The sequence below is a fragment of the Nycticebus coucang genome, chromosome 1, assembly GCF_027406575.1.
Source record: "Nycticebus coucang isolate mNycCou1 chromosome 1, mNycCou1.pri, whole genome shotgun sequence".
Classification (NCBI taxonomy): domain Eukaryota; kingdom Metazoa; phylum Chordata; class Mammalia; order Primates; family Lorisidae; genus Nycticebus; species Nycticebus coucang.
The window spans coordinates 98,307,695-98,332,258 of record NC_069780.1 but is presented as its reverse complement, the minus strand read 5'-3'; the positions used below and the strand labels follow the sequence as shown (position 1 = coordinate 98,332,258).

At 41.9% G+C, this 24,564-nt stretch overlaps 1 protein-coding gene and 1 non-coding gene across 3 annotated transcripts in view; one reads left to right on the top strand and one right to left on the bottom strand.

Annotated features, from left to right (window-relative positions):
- TRAPPC11 (trafficking protein particle complex subunit 11) overlaps positions 1–22,922 on the top strand; it is a 58,470-nt gene extending 35,548 nt beyond the window's left edge. For both annotated transcript variants that reach the window (XM_053584852.1, XM_053584861.1), the window contains exons 20-30: positions 1,900–2,087; positions 2,200–2,348; positions 3,272–3,393; positions 4,048–4,167; positions 8,526–8,591; positions 8,876–9,032; positions 13,890–14,001; positions 16,581–16,672; positions 18,750–18,883; positions 19,585–19,752; positions 22,755–22,922. In XM_053584852.1, the coding sequence (XP_053440827.1) occupies positions 1,900–2,087; positions 2,200–2,348; positions 3,272–3,393; positions 4,048–4,167; positions 8,526–8,591; positions 8,876–9,032; positions 13,890–14,001; positions 16,581–16,672; positions 18,750–18,883; positions 19,585–19,752; positions 22,755–22,799 (1,353 nt within the window). In that variant the 3' untranslated portion in view covers positions 22,800–22,922. The remainder of the gene's footprint in view (positions 1–1,899; positions 2,088–2,199; positions 2,349–3,271; positions 3,394–4,047; positions 4,168–8,525; positions 8,592–8,875; positions 9,033–13,889; positions 14,002–16,580; positions 16,673–18,749; positions 18,884–19,584; positions 19,753–22,754) is intronic.
- On the bottom strand, positions 4,727–4,857 carry LOC128593030 (small nucleolar RNA SNORA72). The gene has a single exon (XR_008382217.1). It is a non-coding gene; the product is annotated as a small nucleolar RNA SNORA72 (small nucleolar RNA).
- Positions 22,923–24,564: the final 1,642 nt, after the last annotated feature.

The following is a 24,564-nucleotide window of genomic DNA, read 5'->3' as shown; positions in this document are numbered from 1 at the left end:
GGTAGCCACCTCATGCTCAGCTAGTTTTTCTATTTTTTTTTTTTTTTTTTGCAGTTTTTGACTGGGAGTGGGTTTGAACCCGCCACCTCCAGCATAGGGGGCCAGCGCCCTACTCTTTTGAGCCACAGGCGCCACCCTAGTTTTTCTATTTTTAATAGAGATGGGGGCTCACTCTTGCGCAGGCTGGTTTCAAACTTTTGTCAAATACAGGAGATGCACCTGCCTCAGCCTTCCAGAGAGATTACAGGTGTGAGGCACTGCATTGCCCAGACTAAATATCTTTTTGATGTTTAAACATTGCTGATTGCATCTTTTTAAATAAAAAAGTGAACATACGTATTTTAAAAGATTGGTGTAATACAGATCTTTGAAATGACATTTAAAAATATATAAGTAATATTTTTATTGAGCATAAACTCTGGATCCAGGTTATGTGGGTTTAAATTCTAGCTCTGCAGCTTACTAAATTATTGTATCTCAGTGTATTCATCTGTAAAATGGGGATAGTTTCTTAGGATATTGTGAATATTGGAATAGTGATTAGCGGCTCGGTGCCTGTGGCTCAAGCGCTAAGGCGCCAGCCACATACACCTGAGCTGGCAGGTTCAAATTCAGCCTGGGCCTGCCAAACAACAATGATGGCTGCAACCAAAAAATAGCCGGTGTTGTGGCAGGCGCCTGTAATCCCAGCTACTTGGGAGGCGGAGGCAGGAGAATCGCTTTAGCCCAGGAGTTGGAGGTTGCTATGAGTTGTGATGCCACGGCACTCTACCCAGGGTGACAGCTTGAGGCTCTGTCTCAAAAAAAAAAAAGGAATAGTGATTAGCACATAATATTCTCTCGTTAAGTGCTTGTTTTCCATGATTTGAATGGGAATGGTTAGCTAATCTAAACTTGGGACCATTGTTAAGACAGATGGTACATGAAGTTATGCTATCAATGTTTTCATAATTTCTGTGAAACTGTTAAATTTTTTTAACTTTTATCCAGAGTTTTTTGCTCATTTTTTAAAAATCCTGTGTGATTTTGACTAATCTCTCATGACATATTTTTTTATATGAGGAAGCTTATCAGACATAGTCATATTTAATAATCCTATTTTGAGTTCTTTTGTTAATGATTTTGGTTGAAAGGATCACTTACTTGATTTTTTTCTTTTTTTAAGACAGAGTCTCACCCTGTTGCCCTGAATAGAGTGGTATGGTATCATTATAGCTCACAGAAACTTCAAACTTAAAAGATCCTCCTGCCAAAAAAAAAATAAAAACAAAACGATCCTCCTGCCTCAACATCCCTAGTAGCTGGGACTACAGGCACCCACCACTACGCTTGGCTAGTTTTTCTATTTTCAGTAGAGATGGGGTCTCGCTCTTGCTCAGACTGGTCTTGAACTTCTGAGATACAGGGATCCTCCTACCTTGGCCTCCTAGAGTCCTAAGATTACTGGCGTTAGCCACTGTGCCCGGCCTGGAACACTTATTCAATTAATAAAGCGTTCCGTGACTAATACTATAAATATTTTCAGGAAAGGTACTTGTGGAATTACAGGTTAGGTTGTAAATGGATCCATCGTCATCAAAACATTTATTTCATTCAGCAACCACTAATTGAGCATCTGTTACATCTGGTAGTATTTACATAGCAAGTGCTAAAATCATAACAGTACTGTGCATTTGGTCACTAGAAAGTCAGCTAACTTCTATTTGAAAGGTGAAGAAATTGAAACCCGGAGCAGTTAGTCAGTGTCCCAGCCAGAATAAGGCAGTTGTTCTGCCTTCCGCTACACTGTAGGTCTCCTTCTGCTATTCCACTGTGTAGCAGTCTATAGTGTAATTTGTTAAGAGGGGCGGGTAACAAGCTGGTAGAAGGCAGCGTTTCTGACAGATCTTCTTCTTTTAGATTACTTCAGTGGATCTTGCTTTAGGCAATGAGACCGGAAGATGTGTGGTTTTAAATTGGCAGGGAGGAGGAGGAGATGCTGCTTCCTCCCAAGAAGCTTTGCAGGCAGCTCGTTCCTTCAAAAGACGACCTAAGCTCCCTGATAGCGAGGTTCACTGGGACAGCATCATCATTCAGGCAAGCACAATGTATGTGCACTTTGCTAGGAGGGGATATTAAAGGTCATCCTCTTACTTCCTTTAAATACTATTTAAATGATTTTTTTTTAATTCATTACTTACTTGAGATTTCTTTTCAAAGGATCATTTCCAGAGTTCCAAACATTTCTGTACATCTGCACCATGAGCCTCCTGCCCTGACGAATGAAATGTATTGTTTGGTTGTGACGGTTCAATCCCATGAGAAGACCCAAATCAGGGACGTGAAACTCACTGCTGGTTTAAAACCAGGTAAGCATTTGCTTTTTCAGTTTGATCAGCATTAATCCAACATAAAAGGAGCATCACCGGGGCCAACTACTGGATTGGTTTAAGGTGCAGTGGCTGTAATCCTTGCATACTGGGAGGCCAAGGTGGGTGGATTGCTTGAGCTCAGGAGTTAGAGACCAACCTGAGCCAATGTGAGACCCCATCTCTAAAAAAAAAAAATAGCTGGCAACAATGACGGCTGCAACCAAAAAATAGCCGGGCGTTGTGGCGGGAGCCTGTAGTCCCAGTTACTTGGGAGGCTGAGGCAAAAGAATCACTTAAGCCCAGGAGTTGGAGGTTGCTGTTAGCTGTGATGCCACTGCTCTCTACCCAGGGCGACAGCTTGAGGCTCCGTCTCAAAAAAAAAAAAAAAAATAGCTGGGTATCATGGCAGGTGCCTATAGTCCCAGCTACTTGGGAGACTGAGGTAGGACACACTGGAGCCTAAGAGTTTGAGGTTGCTATGAGCTATGAGGCCCTGGCACTCTATCCAGAGTCACAAGGTGAGACTCTCTCTCAAAAAAATGAAAAAGTAAATGGGGGTGGTGCCCGTGGCTCAGTGGGTAGGGTGCCAGCCACAAACACCAAGGCTGGTGGGTTCAAGCCTGGCCTGGGCCAGCTAAAACAACAATGACAACTGCAACAACAACAAAATAGTCAGGTGTTGTGATGGGTGCCTGTAGTCACAGCTACTTGGAAGGTAGAGGCAAGAGAATCGCTTAAGTCCATGAGTTTGAGGTTGCTGTGAGCTGTGATGCCACAGCACTACCCACGGTGACAGCTTGTGACTCTTGTCTCAAAAAAAAAAAAAGAAAAGTTATGATGTAACGCTCTTCACACAGCACTGATTGCCAGGATAATCTTGGAATTCTCTATTTTAAAACGCCAATATTAACACTTTTCAGGACAGGATGCCAATTTAACTCAGAAAACTCACGTGACTCTTCACGGAACAGAACTGTGTGATGAATCCTACCCAGCTCTACTCACTGACATTCCCGTCGGAGACTTACAGCCTGGGGAACAGGTGAACTTGCTCACCTGGGATGGGAGAGGGACCTAGTTAGTTTGTAGTTTAAGTACACAGTGAGTGTTAGATGGTGTCAGAGCATTTTAATAGCATAGCCTAGGACTAAAAATGTGATTTAACTAATGAATGTTTTAAATAAATTTTGCATATTTAAATGTGTAAAATATGTTCAGTGGTTTTTCTACAAGAGATTTTAGAACAGATTACCCTATTATGGAGAATTAGTTGCCTAATAAAATAGCTATTATCTAGACCTTAGCATAATAACCTTTCAATTAATTTCTGTTTCCAAATAAGTACAGAAAGTTTGGGAGAAGTTGAGAATGATAAAGTAAAAAGACACGATAGTAATGATCCTTTTCTTACTCTGAGGCTGGGAATAATCAGGGTACTCTTCCACAGTGGAAGCTTTGATTTGCTATACTACAGCATCCTATGAAAGTGATAAAAATTTAGTCACTTTGGTCGGGCATGGTGGCTCAGGCCTATAATCCTAGCACTCTGGGAGGCAAATCAGGAGGATCAATTGAATTCAGGAGTTCAAGACCAGCCTGAGCAAGAGTAAGACCCCATCTCTACTAAAAATAGGAAAATTAGCTGGGCATGGTGGAGGATAATTAATGTGAAATTGTCACAATTTTTTTGTTACAGCTGGAAAAGATGATGTATGTTCGCTGTGGAACTGTGGGTTCAAGAATGTTTCTTGTCTACGTGTCTTACCTGATCAGTACAACTGTGGAAGAAAAAGAAATTGTTTGCAAATGTCACAAGGTATTTTTTTTTTTTGTAACTACTTCACAAAGCATCATATATGGAGTGCTCCACTATTTTTGTCATTGTAGTTTACCTGTAAAATAAGCAGCTTATGTGTTTATTCTGTTGTAAATTTTAATTAAATATCCATTGTCTTTTTTTTATTATTTGTATTGAGATATTTTTAGGCTAGCGTTCGGTATTCAAACATAAGACAGAAAATAGGCTTACATGGATTTTCCTTTTTTTATTTTTAGAAAATAAAAATATAGTAATTTTACAATTAATTTAATGACAACTCTTTTTTTTTGGCCGGGGCTGGGTTTGAACCCACCATCTCTGGCATATGGGTCCAGCGTCCTACTCCTTTGAGCCACAGGCACCACCCAGACAACTCTTGATTATAAAATTTCCCTATTTGGGTTATGCCTTTTGACAAGTCTGCAAATTAGCACTGGTCATTTGGAAAAGTTATTACATTAGCTATACTGCCGTTTTCCTAAGGTTGACCAAGGATAACCTAGAATCACAGTCATTATGCAGTCACACAAAATAATCATATATTAAATCAGACCAGGTTTATCACCAGCATTTATGATACCAAACCTAGGAAAGAACTAGGTCTGAGGACACATGCATAGTTTTTATATAGCAAATGTTTAGCCTGTCTTGATTATTATAAAATCAGAACAGCAAGAATATTTGCAGGGCTTCCATGGCTTTTCATATAGAGAATCAACAGTTTTGAGATCTCAAGCAAATCAAACACTGGATAAAATCTGTAAGTTGGCTTACATGCAGAAGTACTTGGCGGAAAAGATGTCTCCCTTTTTAAAATATTTTTTCTAATATTATAGAAGATTCTTAATGAAAATTGTTTTTGGTAAGTGTATGTAAGAAGAAAGAAACTAGGAATTATTAGAGTTACAGCCCAACAACTCAAAGGCAGTTGCTAACTCTGATATGTTTTCTATTCATCTCTTTTTTTTTTCATGGAGATTTTTGCAGGGCCATTTTTTTTTTTTTTTTTTTTGCAGTTTTTGGCCAGGGCCAGGTTTAAACCAGCCACTTCCTGTATGTGGGGCCGGCACCCTACTCCTTTAAGCCACAGGTGCCGCCCTGTTTCTTTATTTTTGAGACATCGTCTTACTTTGTTGCCTAGGCTAGAGTGCCGTGGCATCAGCCTAGCTCACAGCAACCTTCAAAGCCTAAGCTCCAGTGACCTTCTTGCCTCAGCCTCCCAAGTAGCTGTACAGACACCCTCCACAATGCCTGGCTAGTTCTTCTATTTTTAGTAGAGATGTGTCTTGCTCTTTCTCAGGCTGGATCTTCAGCCCACCAGAGGAGAAGGCTTAGCAATCTGAAATCTATAGTTTCATGACTGGACAGCATTAGGAGACAAGGGAGTCAAGATGTGCATTATCTCATTAGTTAAAGTTTCTCCCAAGAGGTTGGGTCATTTTGAAAGATACAATAACCCCCTTGTTTTTCTTTTTTTTTTTTTCTTTTTTTTTTTGAGACAGAGTCTCACTGTACTGCCCTCTGGTAGAGTGCCACGACATCACACAGCTCACAGCAACCTCTAACTCTTGGGCTTATGCGATTCTCTCGCCTCAGCCTCCCAAGCAGCTGGGACTACAGGCGCCCACCACAACGCCCAGCTATTTTTTTGTTGTTGTTGTTGTTGCAGTTTGGCCGGGGCTGGGTTTGAACCTGCCACCCTTGGCATATGGGGCTGGCGCCCTACTCACTGAGCCACAGGTGCCACCCAACCCCCTTGTTTTTCTAACAGACTTTTTAGAGCATGTTGGTTGAGAGTACTGGCTCCGGAGTCAGTTGCAGTTCAGTTTCTGTGCCTTTGTTACATTCTAGCTATGTGACCTCATCCTTTTTTTTTGAGACAGAGTCTCAAGCTGTCACCCTGGGTAGAGTGCTGTGGTGTCATAGCTCACAACAACCTCCAACTCTTGGGCTTAAGTAATTCTCTTGCCTTAGCCTCCCAAGTAGCTAGGACTACAGGCGCCCGCCACATTTTTTTGTTACAGTTGTCATTGTTGTTTTAGCTGGCCCAGGCTGGATTCAAGCCCACCAGCTTCGGTGTATGTAGCTGGCACCCTACCCACTGAGTATGGGTGCCACCCTATGTGACAGCATCTTAAAGTGGCAGTCATAACAACTTCCATTTCTTTGAGTGATTACAAACATTATATAATACTTATATGGGAGTTATAACAGTGTCTGTCATATTACATCATCCTTATTATCGTTATTATTATTTTAGTCATTTTGAGTCAAGGTGAGATAAAGCATTTGTGTTTTTTTTGTTTGTTTGTTTGTTTTGAGATAGAATCTTACTTTATCGCCCCCAGTAGAGTGCTGTGGCATCACAGCTCACAGCAACCTCCAGCTCTTGGGCTTCAGCGATTCTTTTTTCTCAGCCTCCTTGAGTAGCTGGGACTACAGGTGCCCACCACAAAGCCCGGTTATTTTTTTTTGCTGTTGCAGTTTGGCTGGGGCTGGGTTTGAACACGCAACCCCTAGTATATGGGGCCAGTGCCTTATTCACTGAGCCACAGGTGCCGCCCAAGATGAAGCATTTGTACAAAAGGGAGACCCAGATTCTAGACCCAGCACCACTAGCTTTGAAGAACTCTGGTTCCTCCACTATACAATGGCAGTGATGACTGCCCTGCCTGCTTCACTAGATCTGAGATAAATAATGTGGCTTAGCACCTGTAGCTCAGTGGCTAGGGTGCTGGCCACATACAACAGGGCTGGTGGATTCGAACCCAATGGGGGCCTGCCAAACAAAAATGACAACTACAACAAAAAAAATTGCTTGGCATTGTGGTGGGCACCTGTAGTCTCAACTACTTGGGAGGCGGAGGCAGGAGAATCACTTAAGCCCAAGAGTTAGAGGTTGCTGTGAGCTGTGACACCATGGTACTCTATCAAGGGCAACATAGTGAGAGTCTGTCTCAAAAAATATAATAATAAATAAAGTGTAAGAAAGCACTTTGCAGGCGGCGCCTGTGGCTCAGTGAGTAGGGCACCGGTCCCATATGCCGAGGGTGGCGGGTTCAAACCCAGCCCCGGCCAAACTAACAAAAAAATAGCCGGGCGTTGTGGCGGACGCCTGTAGTCCCAGCTGCTCGGGAGGCTGAGGCAAGAGAATCGCGTAAGCCCAAGAGTTAGAGGTTGCTGTGAGCCGTGTGATGCCACGGCACCCTACCCGAGGGCGGTACAGTGAGACTCTGTCTCTACAAAAAAAAGAAAAAAAGAAAGCACTTTGCAGTGTGAATTGTTATAAACCATAAGATAACATTTTAGAAATAGTAGGCCAAGAGTGGTGGCTCACACCTGTAATCCCTGCATTCTGGGAGGCCAAAGTGGGTGGATCATGTGAGCTCAGGAACCGGAAACCAGTCTGAACAAGAGTGAGACCCCTTTTCTACTAAAAATAGGAAAACAAGCTGGATATGGGTGGTGGGCACCTGTAGTCCTAGCTACTCAGGAGGCTGAGGCCTGGAGGATTGCTTGAGCCCAGGAGATTGAGATTGCTGTGAGCTGTGACACCATGGCACTCTACTCATGGTGACAGAGTGAGTTTTTGTGCCTTTGTCACATTCTGCTATGTGCCCTCATCTTTTTTTTTTTTTTTTTTTTTTTACAGTTTTTGGCCAGGGCCAGGTTTGAACCCACCACCTCCTGGTATATGGGGCCGGCACTCTACTCCTTGAGCCACAGGTGCCGCCCCTATGTGCCTTCATCTTAAAGTGGCAATTATAACACCTCCCTTTTCCTTGAGTGATTATGAACATTATGACTAAACTAATAAAAATGATAATAAGGATGATGTAATATGACAGACACTGTTATAACCCACATATAAGTATTTAAAAAAAAAAGAAAAAATGAGCTGACCTCCGTGGCTCACGCCTGTAATCCTAGCACTCTGGGAGGCTGAGGAGGGTGGATTGCCTGAGTTCAGGAGTTCAAGACCAGCCGGAGCAAGAGCCAGACCCCATCTCTAAAAGTAGCCAGGCGAGGTGGCAAGCACCTATAGTCCCAGCTGCTCAAGAGGCTGAGGCAAGAGGATCACTTGAGCCCAAGGGTTTGAGGTTGCTGTGAGCTATGACTCTACAGCACTCTACTGAGGGCAACAAAGTGAGTCTGTCTCAAAAAAAGAGAAATATTAGTAAGGTCTGTCTACATAGATTTTCATACATATTATCCAAGAGAAAGAACTTCACCTCTTAATGTATAACTTTGAATTATTTATTGATCAGTTGTAGATTTTGTTTTGTATGCTTTCTATTTTTAAAACTTTATTATGTAAAAAGGATTTTGAATATGCCCTTTAAATTTTCTCACAGGATGAAACTATAACAATAGAAACAGTCTTTCCATTTGATGTTGCAGTTAAATTTGTTTCTACAAAGGTAAGTTCCTGGGAAGCATACTAGAAATCATTTAGGTTTCAAAAATTGACTGAATAGCCGGGTGTTGTGTTGGGTGCCTGTAATCCCAGCTACTCGGGAGGCTGAGGCAAGACAATTGCTTGAGCCCAAGAGTTTGAGGTTGCTCTGAGCTATGATGCCATAGCACTCTACTGAGGGTGACAAAGTGAGACTATATCTCAAAATAAATAAACAAGTAAATTGGATGAAAAAAGTTAAAAAATGAATGCAATTCCTGACAGATCTTTTACCCTCACTTGTGACAGTTTGAGTACCTGGAAAGGGTTTATGCTGACATCCCCTTTCTGTTGATGACGGACCTTTTAAGTGCCTCACCGTGGGCCCTCACCATTGTGTCCAGTGAGCTGCAGCTGGCCCCTTCTATGACTGCATCAGATCAGCTGGAGTCCCAAGTAGACAAAGGTGAGACCTCAGATCATCCTGCTTCAAGAGCAGAAATAGCAGTGTGCATGCATACGTGCCTGCATGCCTGTGTAAGCTAGCAGTGTTATCTTTTTGCTACATGAGGGAACTCGAGACTCACAAAAGCCAGTACATACAGAATTAAGTTAGTATTATTTACCATTTGCTTGAGTGTGAATACCTGATTTAATTTAATTTATTTATTTATTTTTGAGACAGAGCCTCAAGCTGTCACCCTGGGTAGAGTGCTGTGGCATCGCAGCTCACAGCAACCTCCAACTCCTGGACTTAAGCAATTCTCTTGCCTCAGTCTCCCAAGTAGCTGGGACTATAGGCGCCTGCCATAACACCCAGCTCTTTTTTGGTTTTTGGCCAGGGCTAGGTTTGAACCCGCCACCTCCAGCATATGGGACTGGCGTCCTACTCCTTGAGCCACAGGCACCACCCCTATTTTTTGGTTTTAGTTGTCATTGTTTGGCAGGCCCGGGCTAGATTTGAACCTGCCAGCTCTGGTGTATGTGGCTGGCACCTTAGCCACTTGAGCTACAGGCACTGAGCCTGAATACCTGATTTTAAAAGATCAGATTTTTTTTCTACCATAAGGAGGCTATACTTTGAAAAAGTACTTGAGGCCAGGCGCAATGGCTCATGCCTGTAAACCTAGCAGTCTGGGAGGCCAAAGCAGGTAGAATGCCTGAGCTTGTGAGTTCAAAAGCAGCCTGAGCCAGAACGATACCTTGTCTCTAAAAAAAATATCCGGGCATTGTGGCAGGGGCCTATAGTCCCAGGTACTCGGGAGCGTGAGGCAAGAGAATTGCTTAAGCCCAAAGGTTTGAGGTTGTTGTGAGCTATGATGCCATGGTACTCTACTGAGGGTGACACAGAGAGAAAAAAAGAAAAATAGAAAAATGTACTTGAAAGTAAAATAAATTTTTTTTTTACTTTGAATTTTTTAAAGTTTTTTCTTATTAATTTTTAATTTATGTTTGTTATTTGTAATTTGAAATAGGAAAAAATGAGTTTTTTTTAATTCTCTACTTCCTTTTTCTCATACATCAATCATGGCAGACTTACCACATTCATTAAACATTGTCACTAATGTCTTTTTTTGACACTCTGTCAACCTTAGTAGAGTACCATAGCATCATAGCTCACAGCAAACTCAAACTCTTGGGCTCAAGTGATCCTCTTACCTCAGCCTCCTGAGTAGCTGGGACAATAGGCACCCACCACAACGCCTGGCTAGTTTTAGAGATGGGGTTTCAATCTTGCTCAGGCTGCTCTCAAACCTGTGAGCTCAGGCAATTCACGCCCCTCGGCCTCCCAGAGTACTGGGATTACAGGTGTGAGCTACTGCACTTGGACGTCACCAGTGTCTTTTGAACATAATACTTTTGTCTAAAACCCTCTCTTGGTTTTTTCAATATGTTGAATTGTTTCTTGCTTGCTCTTCAGGGCTCATTGATCCTCCCAAGCAGGGCTAAGTACCCTTCCTTTACTCTCATGATGTTTTCTACATACTTATATCATAATACTAACCCCATCATATCCTAATTATCTCTCTTTAAATATGGCTCCTGGCGGCACCTGTAGCTCAGTCAGTAGGGCGTAGGCCATATATACCAAAGGCTGGCAGGTTCGAACCCGGCCCGGGCCAGCTGAACAACAATGACAAGTGCAGCCAAAAAAAATAGCCAGGCCTTGTGGCTGGTGCTTGTAGTCCCAGCTACTTGGGAGGATGAGACAAGGCAATTGCTTAAGCCCAATAGTTTGAGGTTGCTGTGAGCTGTGACACCACGGCACTCTACCCAGGATGACAGCTTGAGACTCTGTCTCAAAAAATAAGTAAGTAAGTAAATAAATAAATAAAGGATCCTGGCCAGGCAATGGTGACTTATGCCTATAATCCTAACATTTTGAGAGGCTGAGGCAGGAGGATTGTCACTTGAGGCCAGGAATTTAAGACCAGCCTAGGCAACATAGGGAGACCTCATCTCTACAAAAAATTTAAAAATTACCTAGATGTGGTGGTGTACCTATAGTCCCAGTTATTTTAGGAGGCTAAGGCAGGAGGATTGTTTCAGCTCTGAAATTTGGGGCTTTGATGAGTTATGATTATGCCACTGCATTCTGACTTATGTGACAGAGAGAGACTCTATCTCAAAAAAATAAAAAATAAAAAGACTCCCTTACTAGACTGTGTCTTTTTCACCTAGTAGGAGTAGTGTTTATTAAACTAAAGAATAATCTGTTCTTTGAATCTCCAGTGCTGTCTTCCATTGCTGTAACAAATGACCACAAAGTTAGTGGCTTAAAACAACCACCTCGTTTTATTGTCTCACAAACAAAGTTTTAGGAGGGTTGCATTCCTTTGCCTTTTCCATCTTCTGGAAACTCCTTACATTCCTCGGCTCCTGGCTCCTTCCTCCACCTTTGGCACCGTCAGTATAGATCTTCTGTGTCACAAATTGACCCCAGTGTTAATTGTTGATAAATACTATAATCATTTGGTTAACTTCTTAGAATTAGGGAGAACTTGAGTAGACTTTAATGTGAATGGTCAGAGGTTTTTAGAAGGCAATCTTTTTTTTTTTTTTTGAGGCAGAGTCTCAAGCTGTCTCCGTAGGTAGAGTGCTGTGGTGTCATAGCTCATAGCAACCTCCAACTCCTGGGCTAAGCAATTCTCCTGCCTCAGCCAGCTCTGGTATATGTGGCTGGTGCCTTAGCCACTTGAGCTACAGGTGCTTAGCCCTTAGAAGGCAATCTTAAGATGTATTGAATTGCCATAGTTTTTAATTACAGGGCTACAATATCATGTACTACTCTTAAAATTACTTTAAAGTACAATTACACATCGACATAAAGGTTGATCCAGCTTTTTTCCCTTTCACTAGGGTTTCTAGCCACAATCAGACCTCCACTAATCTATTACAACCTTCTTCATTGGATAACCATAAAAATTGGATAACCATAAAAATAATAGCCTGTTTAGAGGCTTCGTAGTTATTATTTCTAAGTTTTACTTACAGATTTGCTAAAATTAGCACTAAATAAGCACTGTTGCCTGCTTGTACTTAAAGGGCAGAGATCATACATAGGCTCTGTACTGCTGGAAATTAGAGAATTCTTTGTTTAGATGAGCACTTACCTATCATCAGGAACTGTACTGTAAAACTGGCAACAAGAAAGCATCTTTGCACAAAGAAGAGTTATCCACATTGGCCAACAATTGAGGCAATGTGAGTAGTATCAGAAATATCTCTTACCCTGAATGCTTGGTCCCAGAAGTATTTTGAATTTCTGATTTTTTTTTGAGACAAAGTCTCATTTTGTTGCCCTCATTTGAGTCCGATGCTGTCATAGCTCACAGCAACCTCAAACTCTTTTTTTTTTTTTTTTTGTAGAGACAGTCTCACTTTATGGCCCTCGGTAGAGTGCCGTGGCCTCACGCAGCTCACAGTAACCTCCAACTCCTGGGCTTAAGCGATTCTCTTGCCTCAGCCTCCCAAGTAGCTGGGACTACAGGCGCCCGCCACAACACCCTGCTATTTTCTGCAACCTCAAACTCTTGAGCTCAAGTGATCTTCCTGCCTCAACCTTCAGGAGTAGCTGGGACTACATGCAGCCACCACAAAACCTGGCTATTTTTCAGAGATGGATTCTCAGTCTTTTTTTTTTTTTTGTAGAGACAGAGTCTCACTTTACTGCCCTTGGTAGAGTGCCGTGGCGTCACACGGCTCACAGCAACCTCCAGCTCTTGGGCTTATGTGATTCTCTTGCCTCAGCCTCCCGAGCAGCTGGGACTACAGGCACCCACCACAACGCCCGGCTATTTTTTTGTTGCAGTTTGGCTGGGGCTGGGCTTGAACCCGCCACCCTCGGCATATGGGGCCGGCCCCCTACTCACTTAGCCACACGCGCCGCCTGGATTCTCAGTCTTAATCAGGCTGATCTCGAACTCCTGAGCTGGTGATCCACCCTCCTCTGCCTTTTTTTTTTTTTTTTTTTTGAGATAATCTTACTCTGTGGTCGGTAGAGAACCATATCTCACAGAAACCTAAACACCTGGGTTTGAGGGATCCTCTTGTCTCAGCCTCCTGAGTAGCTGGGACTACAGGCACCCACCATAATGTCTGGCTAGTTTTTCTATTTTTAGTAGAGACAGGGTCTTGCTTTACTCAGGCTGGTCTCAAACTCCTAAGCTCAGATGATCCACGGACCTTGGCCTCCCAAAGTGCTAGGATTATAGGCGTGAGCCACCAAGCCCAGCCTTTTGGATTTCTGATTTTTTAGATTTTGGTAGATTTGCATAGGTGAACATCCCTAATCAAAAATTTGGGAAATTTGATCTTGAGCATGACCTTTGAGTGTCATGCTGGCAAAAAGTTTTGGATTTTGGAGTATTTCGGGTTTCAGATTTTTACATTAGGGATGCTCAACCTATATATGTTCACTTAGAGAAAGCCAGAATTTTCTGGAATGACATTTTGAGTACTTTAAGGTGACTAAATTTTTCTCTTTTCTTTTTCTTATCCCAAAATGTTTCCTGTGGAGGCATGAAATAATTTGGAAAAAGAAAAATACCTGGAGGATATTTTTCTTTCTCCAGGCTTCTCCCATTTGCAACAGGACTTTCTTGGCCGACACATAGATGCCTCACTGGTTTTCACTATAATGAAATATTGACAATTAGCAAAAACAGTGGATTCTGTGACCTTGAAAAAGTCATTTAGCATCTCTAAGTCTCTATAAATGATAGGTAATTGATAAGCTATTTGTTCTTTGTTATGTTACTTGGATGTGAAACTCTCATAGGGGAAACCATTTCCTAAGGATTATAAAGACTCTTCCTTGCAGTTGTCTTACAGACGGGAGAGAGTGCTAGTGAGTGCTTTTGTCTTCGATGCCCCTCTGTTGGAAATGTTGAAGGTGGAGTAGCAACTGGGCATTATATTATCTCCTGGAAGAGGTAAAAATTATATCAATCCTATCTTTTCTTCATTGTCTTTCTTATTCTTTTTTTTTTTTTTTTTGTAGAGACAGAGTCTCACTTTATGGCCCTCGGTAGAGTGCCGTGGCCTCACACAGCTCACAGCAACCTCCAACTCCTGGGCTCAAGCGATTCTCCTGCCTCAGCCTCCCGAGCAGCTGGGACTACAGGCGCCCGCCACAACGCCCGGCTATTTTTTGGTTGCAGTTTGGCCGGGGCCGGGTTTGAACCCGCCACCCTCGGTATATGGGGCCGGCGCCTTACCGACTGAGCCACAGGCGCTGCCCTTATTCTTTTTTTTTTTTAGGGACAGAGTCTCATTTTGTTGCCCTCGGTGGAGTGCTGTGGCATCACAGCCCACAGCAATCTGCAGCTCTTGGGCTTAGGTGATTCTCTTGCCTCAGCCTCCCAAGTAGCTGGGACTACAGGCGCCCGCCACAACGCCCAGCTATTTTTTTGTTGCAGTTTTGACCGGGGCCTGGTTTGAACCCACCACCCTTGGTATATGGGGCCAGCGCCTTACCCACTGAGCCACGGGCACTGCCCTGTCTTTTTTATTCTTATATCATTATTATTTGTCCTTGTTAGTAAATGGTTGAGAGCGTCTGTCATTCTGAAGTGCAGAAGAGAAGTTTCATGGATATGACTGAACATTTGTTCAAAACACAAAGACTAAAAAAGATAATTAAACTTTAATTTGTGTTTTTCACAATTTATAACTTACATGCTAATTAAATTTCAGCCAAATTAAATGTGAACACAAAGGGTATATGTATATGGCTCGGCACCTGTGACTCAAGCAGCTCAGGCTCCAGCCACATACACCTGAGCTGGTGGGTTCGAATCCAGCCTGGGCCTGCCAAACAACGATGATGGCTGCAACCAAAAAAATAGCCGGGCGTTGTGGCAGGCACCTGTAATCCCAGCCACTTGGGAGGCGGAGGCAGGAGAATCGTTTGAGCCCAGGAGTTGGAGATTGCTGTGAGCTGTGATGCCATGGCACTCTACCCAGGGCGATAGCTTGAGGCTCTGTCTCAAAAGAAAAAGGGTATATGTATAATAATGTTCTTAACAGCAATTATTAGAATAGTAAGATGCTTAGAAAAAACTAAATGCCCATCCATGGGGAAGTTGATAAATTGTGGTACGTTCATATGATGAAATAATACTATGTATCAGTGAAGATAAATGAAGGAAAGCTGCACCCATCTCAACCTCTCAACGTACAGCGGACAAAGCAAGTTACAAATGAGAATAGGAACAAATTGCATTTATATGACATTGAAAAACCTAGAAAACATATTTTATATTTCTTAGGACTTTATACATACGTAATTTGGAAAGGTGTCCAGAAGTACATGGTAATTGATAGATGTCAAATTCAGATAGTAATGAACCTCTGGAGAAAAGGGTGAGGCCCAAGCAGGAAGAACTCTGCAGGAAGATTCATAGTGTATTTTTTCCTTGGGTAGAGGAATTTTTCACACTGTTTCCTTACATTGGGGAGTAGATACATGATATTTCTTTTTTTCTTTTTTTTTTTTTTGAGACAGTCACAGCTCACAGCAATCTCAAACTCTTCGGCTTAAGCGATTCTCTTGCCTCAGCCTCCCAAGTACCTGGGACTACAGGCGCCCAACACAACGCTGGGTGTTGTGGAGTGCACCTATAGTCCTGGCTATTTGGGAGGTTCACGCAAGAGAATCGCTTGAGCCCAAGAGTGAAGTTGCTGTGAGCTGTGACACCATCGCACTCTATTGAGGGCCATATAGACTCTGTCTGAAAAAAAAAGACAGAGAGAGATCCCTGGCAGTAGACTCCCAACCACCCTTGTAGTTCCCATTCTAACTAACACAGGGAAAATATTTAAGTATGTTACTCTATCTCTGTAAATGTTGAAACACCACTGTATTTGTTGATACTAAAATTTTTTTTGTTTTTTTGAGATAGTCTCACTATGTCACCCTCAGTAGAGTGCTGTGGCATTGCAGCTCACAGCAGCAACCTCAGACTCCTGAGCTTAAGCAATTCTCTTGCCTCAGCCTTCCAAGTAGCTGGGACTTACAGGCGCCCGCCACAACGCCTGGCTAGATACTAAAATATTTTTAATTCCTTAGTTTCTGCTGTATACTTGGTAGTGAGTTGTAATAGTGTTCTTTGAAGTGGTCTGGGGTGTATTTTTAGATGGTCCTCAATGAGTTAAGGAATTTACATCATGATGTGAATCACTGCACTACTTCTGGCCTTGCTCCAAGAACAGCATTAAATGGTGTGCTTCCCAACTGACAGTCTGATACATCTTATGATGTCATCCCTGGCTGGTGACAAACAGCAGCCATGGCTTATAACATTTCATAAAAGGAAATATTCAAAACAAAAGTGGTACTCTAAAATCTCTTACTTTACAAAACTACTTTTATCAATAACGTTGTGGTAAATGGATAAAATAATTTATATAATACTTTGAGATTAGTTTGTGAATATACATGTTCCTTGTTTTTGATTTATTAACTTTGTACATGAAATATGAGTTTGAAAAGTGACCTTTTCTGCCATAGGGCTTCAGCCACGGATGACATCCCTGTTATCAGCACTGTCATCACTCTACCACATGTGATTGTGGAAAATATCCCTCTCCATGTGAATGCAGGTAGGAGAAATTCAAATATAACTTGATGAAAAGGCTCCAATAATCATATTTATTTTATTTTCTAAGATGAGAGTTTTTAATTTTTTTTTTTTTTTTTTTTGAGACAGAGCCTCAAGCTGTCCCCCTGGGTAGAGTGCCATGGCATCACAGCTCACAGCAACCTCCAACTCTTGGGACTCCAGCTATCCTCTTGCCTCAGTTTTTCTATTTTTTATTTTTTAATATTTTTTCTTTTTTGACAGAGCCTCACTTTGTTACTCAGTACAGTGCCCTGGCATCACAGCTCACATCAACCTCAAACTCTTGGGCTTAAGCTATTCTCTTGCCTCAGCCTCCCAAGTAGCTGTGACTACAGGCACCCGCCACAATGCCCAGCTATTTCTTTCTTTTTTTTTCTTGGTTGTAGTTGTCATTGTTCCTTGGCAGGCCCAGGCTTAATTCGAACCCGCCAGCTCTGGTGTATGTGGGTGGCGCCTTAGCCACTTGAGCTATAAGCACTGAGCCTTTAATTTTCTATTATGAAAAAATTTCAACATTTTTATAAAAGTAGGTCACAGCTAGTTTTGTTTTATCTCTATTCCAACACATGCCTCTTACTTATTTTGAAGCAAATTCCCAATACCATTTCAGCCATGAATATTTCAGTAAACCTCTTTAACAAATAATAGCTTTTTTTTTTTTTTCTCGAGACAGAACCTCAAGCTGTCACCCTGTGTAGAATGCCATGGCATCATAGTTCACAGCAACTTCCAACTCCTGGGCTCAAGCAATTCTCCTGCCTCTGCCTCCCAAGTAGCTGAGACTGCAGGTGCCCCCAACAACACCTAGCTATTTTTTGACTGCAGCTGTCATTGTTTTGTGGTCCCGGGTTAGATTCGAACCCCCTAGCTCAGGTGTATGTGTCTGGCGCCTTAGCCACTTGAGCCACAGGCGCCGAGCCGTAATAATAGCTATTTTTTAAACATAATTATAGTACCGTTATCATAACTAATAAAATTAGCAATAATTTTTTTTTTGAGACAGAGTCTCACATTGTCACCCCCAATAGAGTCCTGTGACATCATAGCTCACAGTAACCTCAGACTCTTTTGAGCTCAAGCAATTTTCTTGCCTCAGCCTCCCCAGTAGCTGGGACTATAGGCACTCAGCACAATGCCTGACTATTTTTTTTTTTTTTTGCAGTTTCTGGCCAGGGCTGGGTTTGAACCCGCCACCTCTGGCATAAGGGGCGGGTGCCCTACTCCTTTGAGCCTGGCTATTTTTAGAGAAGGGGGTCTTGCTCAGGCTAGTCTTGAACTTGTGAGCTCAGGCCATCCGCCCACCTCAGCCTCCTAGAGTGCTGGGGAGCCACCATGCCTGGCCTTAGTAATTTCTTAATATCATCAAATTTCAATGTTGAAATTTGACTCTGAATATTTTTTGGTTTATTTGAAGGTCTATACACTGCATTTGATGGATAAGTCTCATACTCCTTCTTCCTCCCCACACCCTCTCTTACTCTCCACTATTAACTCTTTTTTTTTTTTGAGATAGTTTTAGTTTGTCACCCTTGGTAGAGTGCTATGGCATCACAGCTCACAGCAACCTCAAACTCTCGGGCTTAAGTGATTCTCTTGCCTCAGCCTCCCAAGTAGCTGGGCCTACAGGCACCCACCACAACATCCAGTTATTTTGTTGTTGTTGTTTGGCAGGCCCAGGTTGGGTTCGAACCCTCCAGCTTCAGTGTATGTGGCTGGCGCCCTAGCTGCTGAGCTACAGGCACCAAGTCTCCACTGTTTTTTTTTTTTTGCAGTTTTTGGCCTGGACTGTGTTTGAACCCACCACCTCCAGTATATTGGGCCAGCGCCCTACTCCTTTGAGCCACAGGCGCCACCCAAGCCTCCACTATTAACTCTTCCATCACCCCTTCCAATGTTGCTTTCCAATCAGAAGAATTTTTTTATCTGTCAAGATTATAGTAATATCATTAATTTAAGTAATACTATGTCTGTACAATGAGATTTATTTTCAAAAAGAAGCCATAAAGGATGAGTGATATGTTTTTTTAACCAGAGAGTTGTGCCATCTTTTTGTACAGAGCTGCCATCATTTGGACGTGTTAGAGAATCATTACCTGTCAAGTACCACCTACAGAACAAGACACACTTAGTTCAAGACGTGGAAATTTCTGTGGAGCCCAGTGATGCCTTCATGTTCTCAGGTCTCAAACAGGTACAGCTTACATCTGTTGTATTGCTTATGTAGACACAAAAGTGTGACCAGGAAACGGAGAGCTGTCCGTTTAGATTTTATGAGTGAACTGATTGCTGAATATCACTACAGTCACCAAATGGCCAAGGGGAGTACTTTGAAGGCAACCATAGTGATACTCAGCAGTGAGATATGTAGCACTTTTTCTAGGATGAGTTCTTGAACTTAATTGTCTGGCCTCGTATGTCCACAAATGGACATTCTCCTACAAATTTTCCCTTAACACATTGTGAACATAAAATCCCCTGGGTTAGTATAGAAAATATTAATCTGTTTAGTGCTGGTATAAGTTGATTTTGTAGATCTTGGTAAAAACAGAGAAATCACGCATATATTTATTACCCATTTTCTTTTTTTTTTGTTTTTTTGTTGCAGTTTGGCCGGGGCTGGGTTTGAACCCGCCACCCTCGGTACGTGGGGCCGGCGCCCTGCTCACTGAGCCACAGGCGCCGCCCTATTACCCATTTTCTATTTGCCTTGTCCTAACCTCATACTAATGCAGCCCTACATTTTGGAATATGTCTGGAAGATGGAATAGGAGACAGTGAATATTTCACCAGAAGGATTTGGGTATTCTGGTCTTCCATAAATAATTGAAAGTAACAACATACAGACTTATATGTATATTTGATTGTCTGTCTTTATAACTTTCTATGATTTAGATCCGGTTGCGTATCCTCCCTGGCACTGAGCAGGAAATGCTGTATAATTTCTACCCTCTAATGGCTGGGTACCAACAGCTGCCATCCCTCAGCATCCACTTGCTTAGATTTCCTAACTTCACAAATCAGCTGCTCAGGCGTTTTATACCCACCAGTATTTTTGTAAAGGTAAGGCTTAGAACTGTTCTTCTCTCTCTCTCTTTTTTTTTTCCTTTATTACAAATTAATATGAGGGTACAAAGTTTAGATTACATAGTTCTCACTTCCAGGGTGTTTCTGCTGTTTAAAATTTAGTGTCTTAAAAAGTCTGTCAAAAAACAGACTTTTTTTCATGTAAACTTCACTGAACAGTACTTTGAGACTAACAGTGATGGTTTTGACTTTCATTGTATAAATTTGGCAATATTGCTGTTCATTTCTACTTTTCTTTCATTTTTATTTATTTATTTATTTTGAGACAGAGTCTCACTTTGTCACCCTTGGTAGAGTGCTATGACATCACAGCTCACAGCCACCTCAAACTCTTGGGCTTAAGCGATTCTCTTGCCTCAGCCTCCCAAACAGCTGGAACTATAGGTGCCCTCTACAACACCTAGCTATTTTTAGAGACGGGGTCTCGCTCTGGCTCAGGCTGGTCTTGAACTCGTGAGCTCAGGCAGTTCACCCACCTCGCCCTCCCAGAGTGCTAAGATTACAGGCCTGAGCCACTGCATCCAGCCCGTGTTCATTTCTATAAAGTTACTATCATTCTATGGAGTCTAATTTCAGAGATTTTTATTCTCTTATATAAATAATGATTTATCCTTATAGTATTCTTTTTTTTTTGCAGTTTTTGGCCGGGGCTGGGTTTGAACCCGCCACCTCCGGCATATGGGGCTGGCACCCTACTCCTTTGAGTCACGGGCACCGCTCTATCCTTACAGTATTCTTTTTTTTTTTTTTTTTTTTTGTAGAGACAGAGTCTCACTGTACCGCCCTCGGTAAAGTGCCGTGGCGTCACACGGCTCACAGCAACCTCTAACTCTTGGGCTTACGCGATTCTCTTGCCTCAGCCTCCCGAGCAGCTGGGACTACAGGCGCCCGCCACAACGCCCGGCTATTTTTTTGTTGCAGTTTGGCCGGGGCTGGGCTTGAAGCCGCCACCCTCGGCACATGGGGCCGGCGCCCTACTCACTGAACCACAGGCGCCGCCCATATCCTTACAGTATTCTTAAACATATTTTTTCTTTGGCTTGGTAAAGTATGTTTTTTTTTGGCTGGGGCTGGGTTTGAACCTGCCACCTCCGGCATATGGGACCGGTGCCCTACCCGCTGAGCCACAGGCACCGGCCGGTAAAGTATGTTTTAAAATTGTAGTTAGGGTTGGGGCAGTGGTTCACGCCTTCAGTCCCAGCATTCTGAGAAGCCAAGGCAGGAGCATCTCTTGAGCTTAGGCGTTTAAGACCGGCCTGAACAAGAGTGAGATTCTATCTCTACTAAAAATAGGAAAATCACTAGCCAGGTTTGCCAGTGGGCACCTGTAATCCCACTTATTTGAGCAGCTGAGGCAGGAGGATTGCTTTAGTCCAGGAGTTTGAGGTTGCTGTGAGCTATGATGACACCACAGCACTCTACGTAGGGAGACAGAGTAACACTCTGTATCAAAAAAAAAAAAAAAAAGTAGTTAGTTTGTAACTAGTTTTTAATTAAAGTGGATTAATTTTAGATATCCTAAAATTCTCCTAATTCTGTGTAATGATAGTTCTGGGTCTCTTCTGTCAGAAACTATACTCTAGTTTAATGTTTTGATTTTTTAAAAAGGTACAATTCCTTGTTTCTGCAATACAAGAATATGTAGGATGCTGATAGGGTGTAAGGGCATGAACTGGGTGGGCATGTTTTCATTAGCTCGCCATTCCACTCCTGATGAAGCCATTCCCAGATGCCTGAAACCAGGGCTATCTCTCCAGATATTTTTGATGTCCATCTAGATCCGTGTACATAAATATAATGACTGCTGTACACAGTTTTAAGTTTGTACCTCCTTTTGGAATGACAAGTTACATTGTTCTCTACTTTTTGTGTATCTTGTTCAAGTTGGGGGGAATTGGTCCATGTTTATATAATCCAAGATTTGGTAAATTATAAATTATCAAATTGTATTAATATATCCTTCATATTCTTCTAGTTTTTATCTTTCTAGACTTCTTTTTGCATCTGAAAAAAAAAAGAATTTTATTTACCCTTCTAAGCTTCTGTCTCACACCATACTACTAAACTTATAATTTGGATTTCCTGACCACATCTCATTTGGCAAGGGTTTAAACAGGTTGACCCTTATTTTTTGCTAAAATGTAGCAGCCTCCATCACTACTAAAAAATTAGTTCAATAGTATGAAAGTAGGATTAACAAACTGTGGTATATGTACACCATAGAATATTATTCATCCACAAAAAAGATGTAGATTTTGCATCTTTTGTATTAACCTGGATGGAGTTGAAACACATTCTCCTTAGTAAAGTATCACAAGAATGGAAGAGCAAGTATCCAGTGTACTCAGTACTGATATGAAGCCAGTAGACGATCTAATACACTCCCACATAAGAGAAAAACTCAATTCAGTTCAAGTTGGGGAGAGGGAGAAAGAGAGAGGGATTGGTGTGCTTGCACCTAATGGGCACAATGTAAGTGTATATGGCACACCCCCTGGCTGCAGGACATGACTACCTAACAAATGCAAACATTGTAACTTAATTGTTTGTACCCTCACATTAATCTGAAATTAAAAAAAAAAATAAAATAAAAGTAAAGGGCCTAGCATGGTAGCTGCTGCCTATGATCCTAACAATTTGGGAGACCAAGGTGGGAGGATCCCTTAAGCTACGGAGTTCAAGGCCAGCTGAGGAAGAGCGAGACCCCGTCTCTAAAAATAGAAAAACTAGCTGGGTGGGGTGGCTGTCTTTGGTGTCAGAGGGCAGACGGTAGCCCCAGGCTGTGCTATGACCATCCCCAGATTCACGTGAAGAAAGAAGGTGGGGTAAAAGGAGGAAAATAACCATTTTGACTTTGATGTTTTTACACTTGTTTGTTCTGTTTTTGTAGTTTCAAGAATTCCAAAATTCTTTCAGTTAATCAAACTTTTGTTGACACTATTATTTTGAGAACCTATTTTGTTTTTCCCACTTTAAAGCCACAGGGCCGCCTCATGGATGATACTTCTATTGCTGCTGCGTGATGTGGAAGACGAGCCCTTACAGGGAAGTTGGGATAATCTGTGTAGGCGTCTCTTTGTGAACTGTAGCTTTGATCATGGTAAAAGATAATCTTTTCTATTTTTTAATGGATGTTATACCAACTATTCAGAGGAACTCATACTTAAAATATTAGGAAAATCTATGCTGTCTTATAGTTTCTCTAATAAATATTTGAAATCTGTCATTGTGACATGAAAGATATCAGACCATTGTTTTTGATGGAAGTCACTTTGTAAATAGTAAGTTCTATTAAAAGTAAGTGATTTGCATGTACAGTAGAGGAAATTAAGCATCCCAAATACAACAGGACAAAGAGAAGAAAATGCACCAATATCTGTACCAGTAAAGTTCTGAGTCCCCCGAGTCTCTGTCATAGTTGGCCAAATGAGATGAGTCCATCCTCCTAAATTCAGTGTGTGCGCAGAGTATGTACAGAACACGATGTGGAAAACTTCCAGAAAGTTTTAATCAAACCAATTTAATTAAGGTGTCAAAAATATCTTTGCTTACCATCAAAAGTGTCAAAAAACGTTCAGCTTGCAGCCAAAATGGATTATTTATGAAGCAGCTTCATAGTTTTAGAGCTGTTAATAAGATCTTCATCTGAAAGGAACTGAACTACCAGGCTCTGAGTATAAGCATAATTTCTTAAACTAAACATTATGTTTTTAAACTTAAACTAAAACTAAATTTTGGAAAAGATGAATAAGAGGTTTTGGTTATATTGTGCAGTTTCAAAAGGACTATTTAAAACTCTTAAAAATTCATGTAAATAGAAATCATAGGGTAAAAATTTTCTTTGTTAAAATATCTTAATAATTTAAAACTACCTGATTTCCTGGAACATTTTATTATTTAAAAAGTAGAGGCATTGTAAAAAGAAATTAGTGATGTAAATAAACATGTTCTCTTTCACATTTGCTTGTATGTATCTTTTCATTATTTTGAGCTTGCTTGATTCCCACTTCATGAAACAAATTTTTTTTTTTTGCAGTTTTTGGCCGGAGCCAGGTTTGAACCCGCCACCTCTGGTATATGAGGCCAACCCCCTACTCCTTTGAGCCACAGGTGCCACCCTTCATGAAATAGCTTTTACTGAGAATACTGTTGTATGTAGTGGAAACAGAGGACCAGAAGTTTGGGTATCTGGTTGGCTATAGCTCAGCCGCTAGGGTGCCAGCCACATACACCAGGGCTGCCAAACAACAATGTCAAATAACCAATAAATAGCTGGGCGTTGTGCTGGGCACCTGTAGTCCCAGCTACTTGGGAGGCTGAGGCAAGAGAATCGCTTAAGCCCAAGAGTTTGAGATTGCTGTGAGCTGTGATGCCATGGCACTCTACCAAGGGCGACACAGTGAAAGTCTATCTCAAAAAAAAAAAAAAAAAGTTTGGGTATCTTTGTTTTAGAACTGGCTCTGCTTAAGTGAGATTTGGACAAGGAACAGGTTTTGTTGTGAGGACTGGAATCCCCTATTACCACATGGCTTTTCAGGTGGAGGCCACGGGAGCTCGACTCTGGAGTCTGAGGTCCTATCCTGCCTCTGCTACTTCTGTCAAGGAGACTCTCTTCAAATAACTTAGCCTCTGTGTATCTTTTATTTCTCATATATAAGATATAAATGGTAATAGCACCTATCTCATCAGCTTGTTATGAGGATGAGACAGATTCATATATGAGAAGAGCTGGGAACAGTGGCTGACCCAAAGGTAATGCTCAACTAATGTCATGGGTATTACTACGTT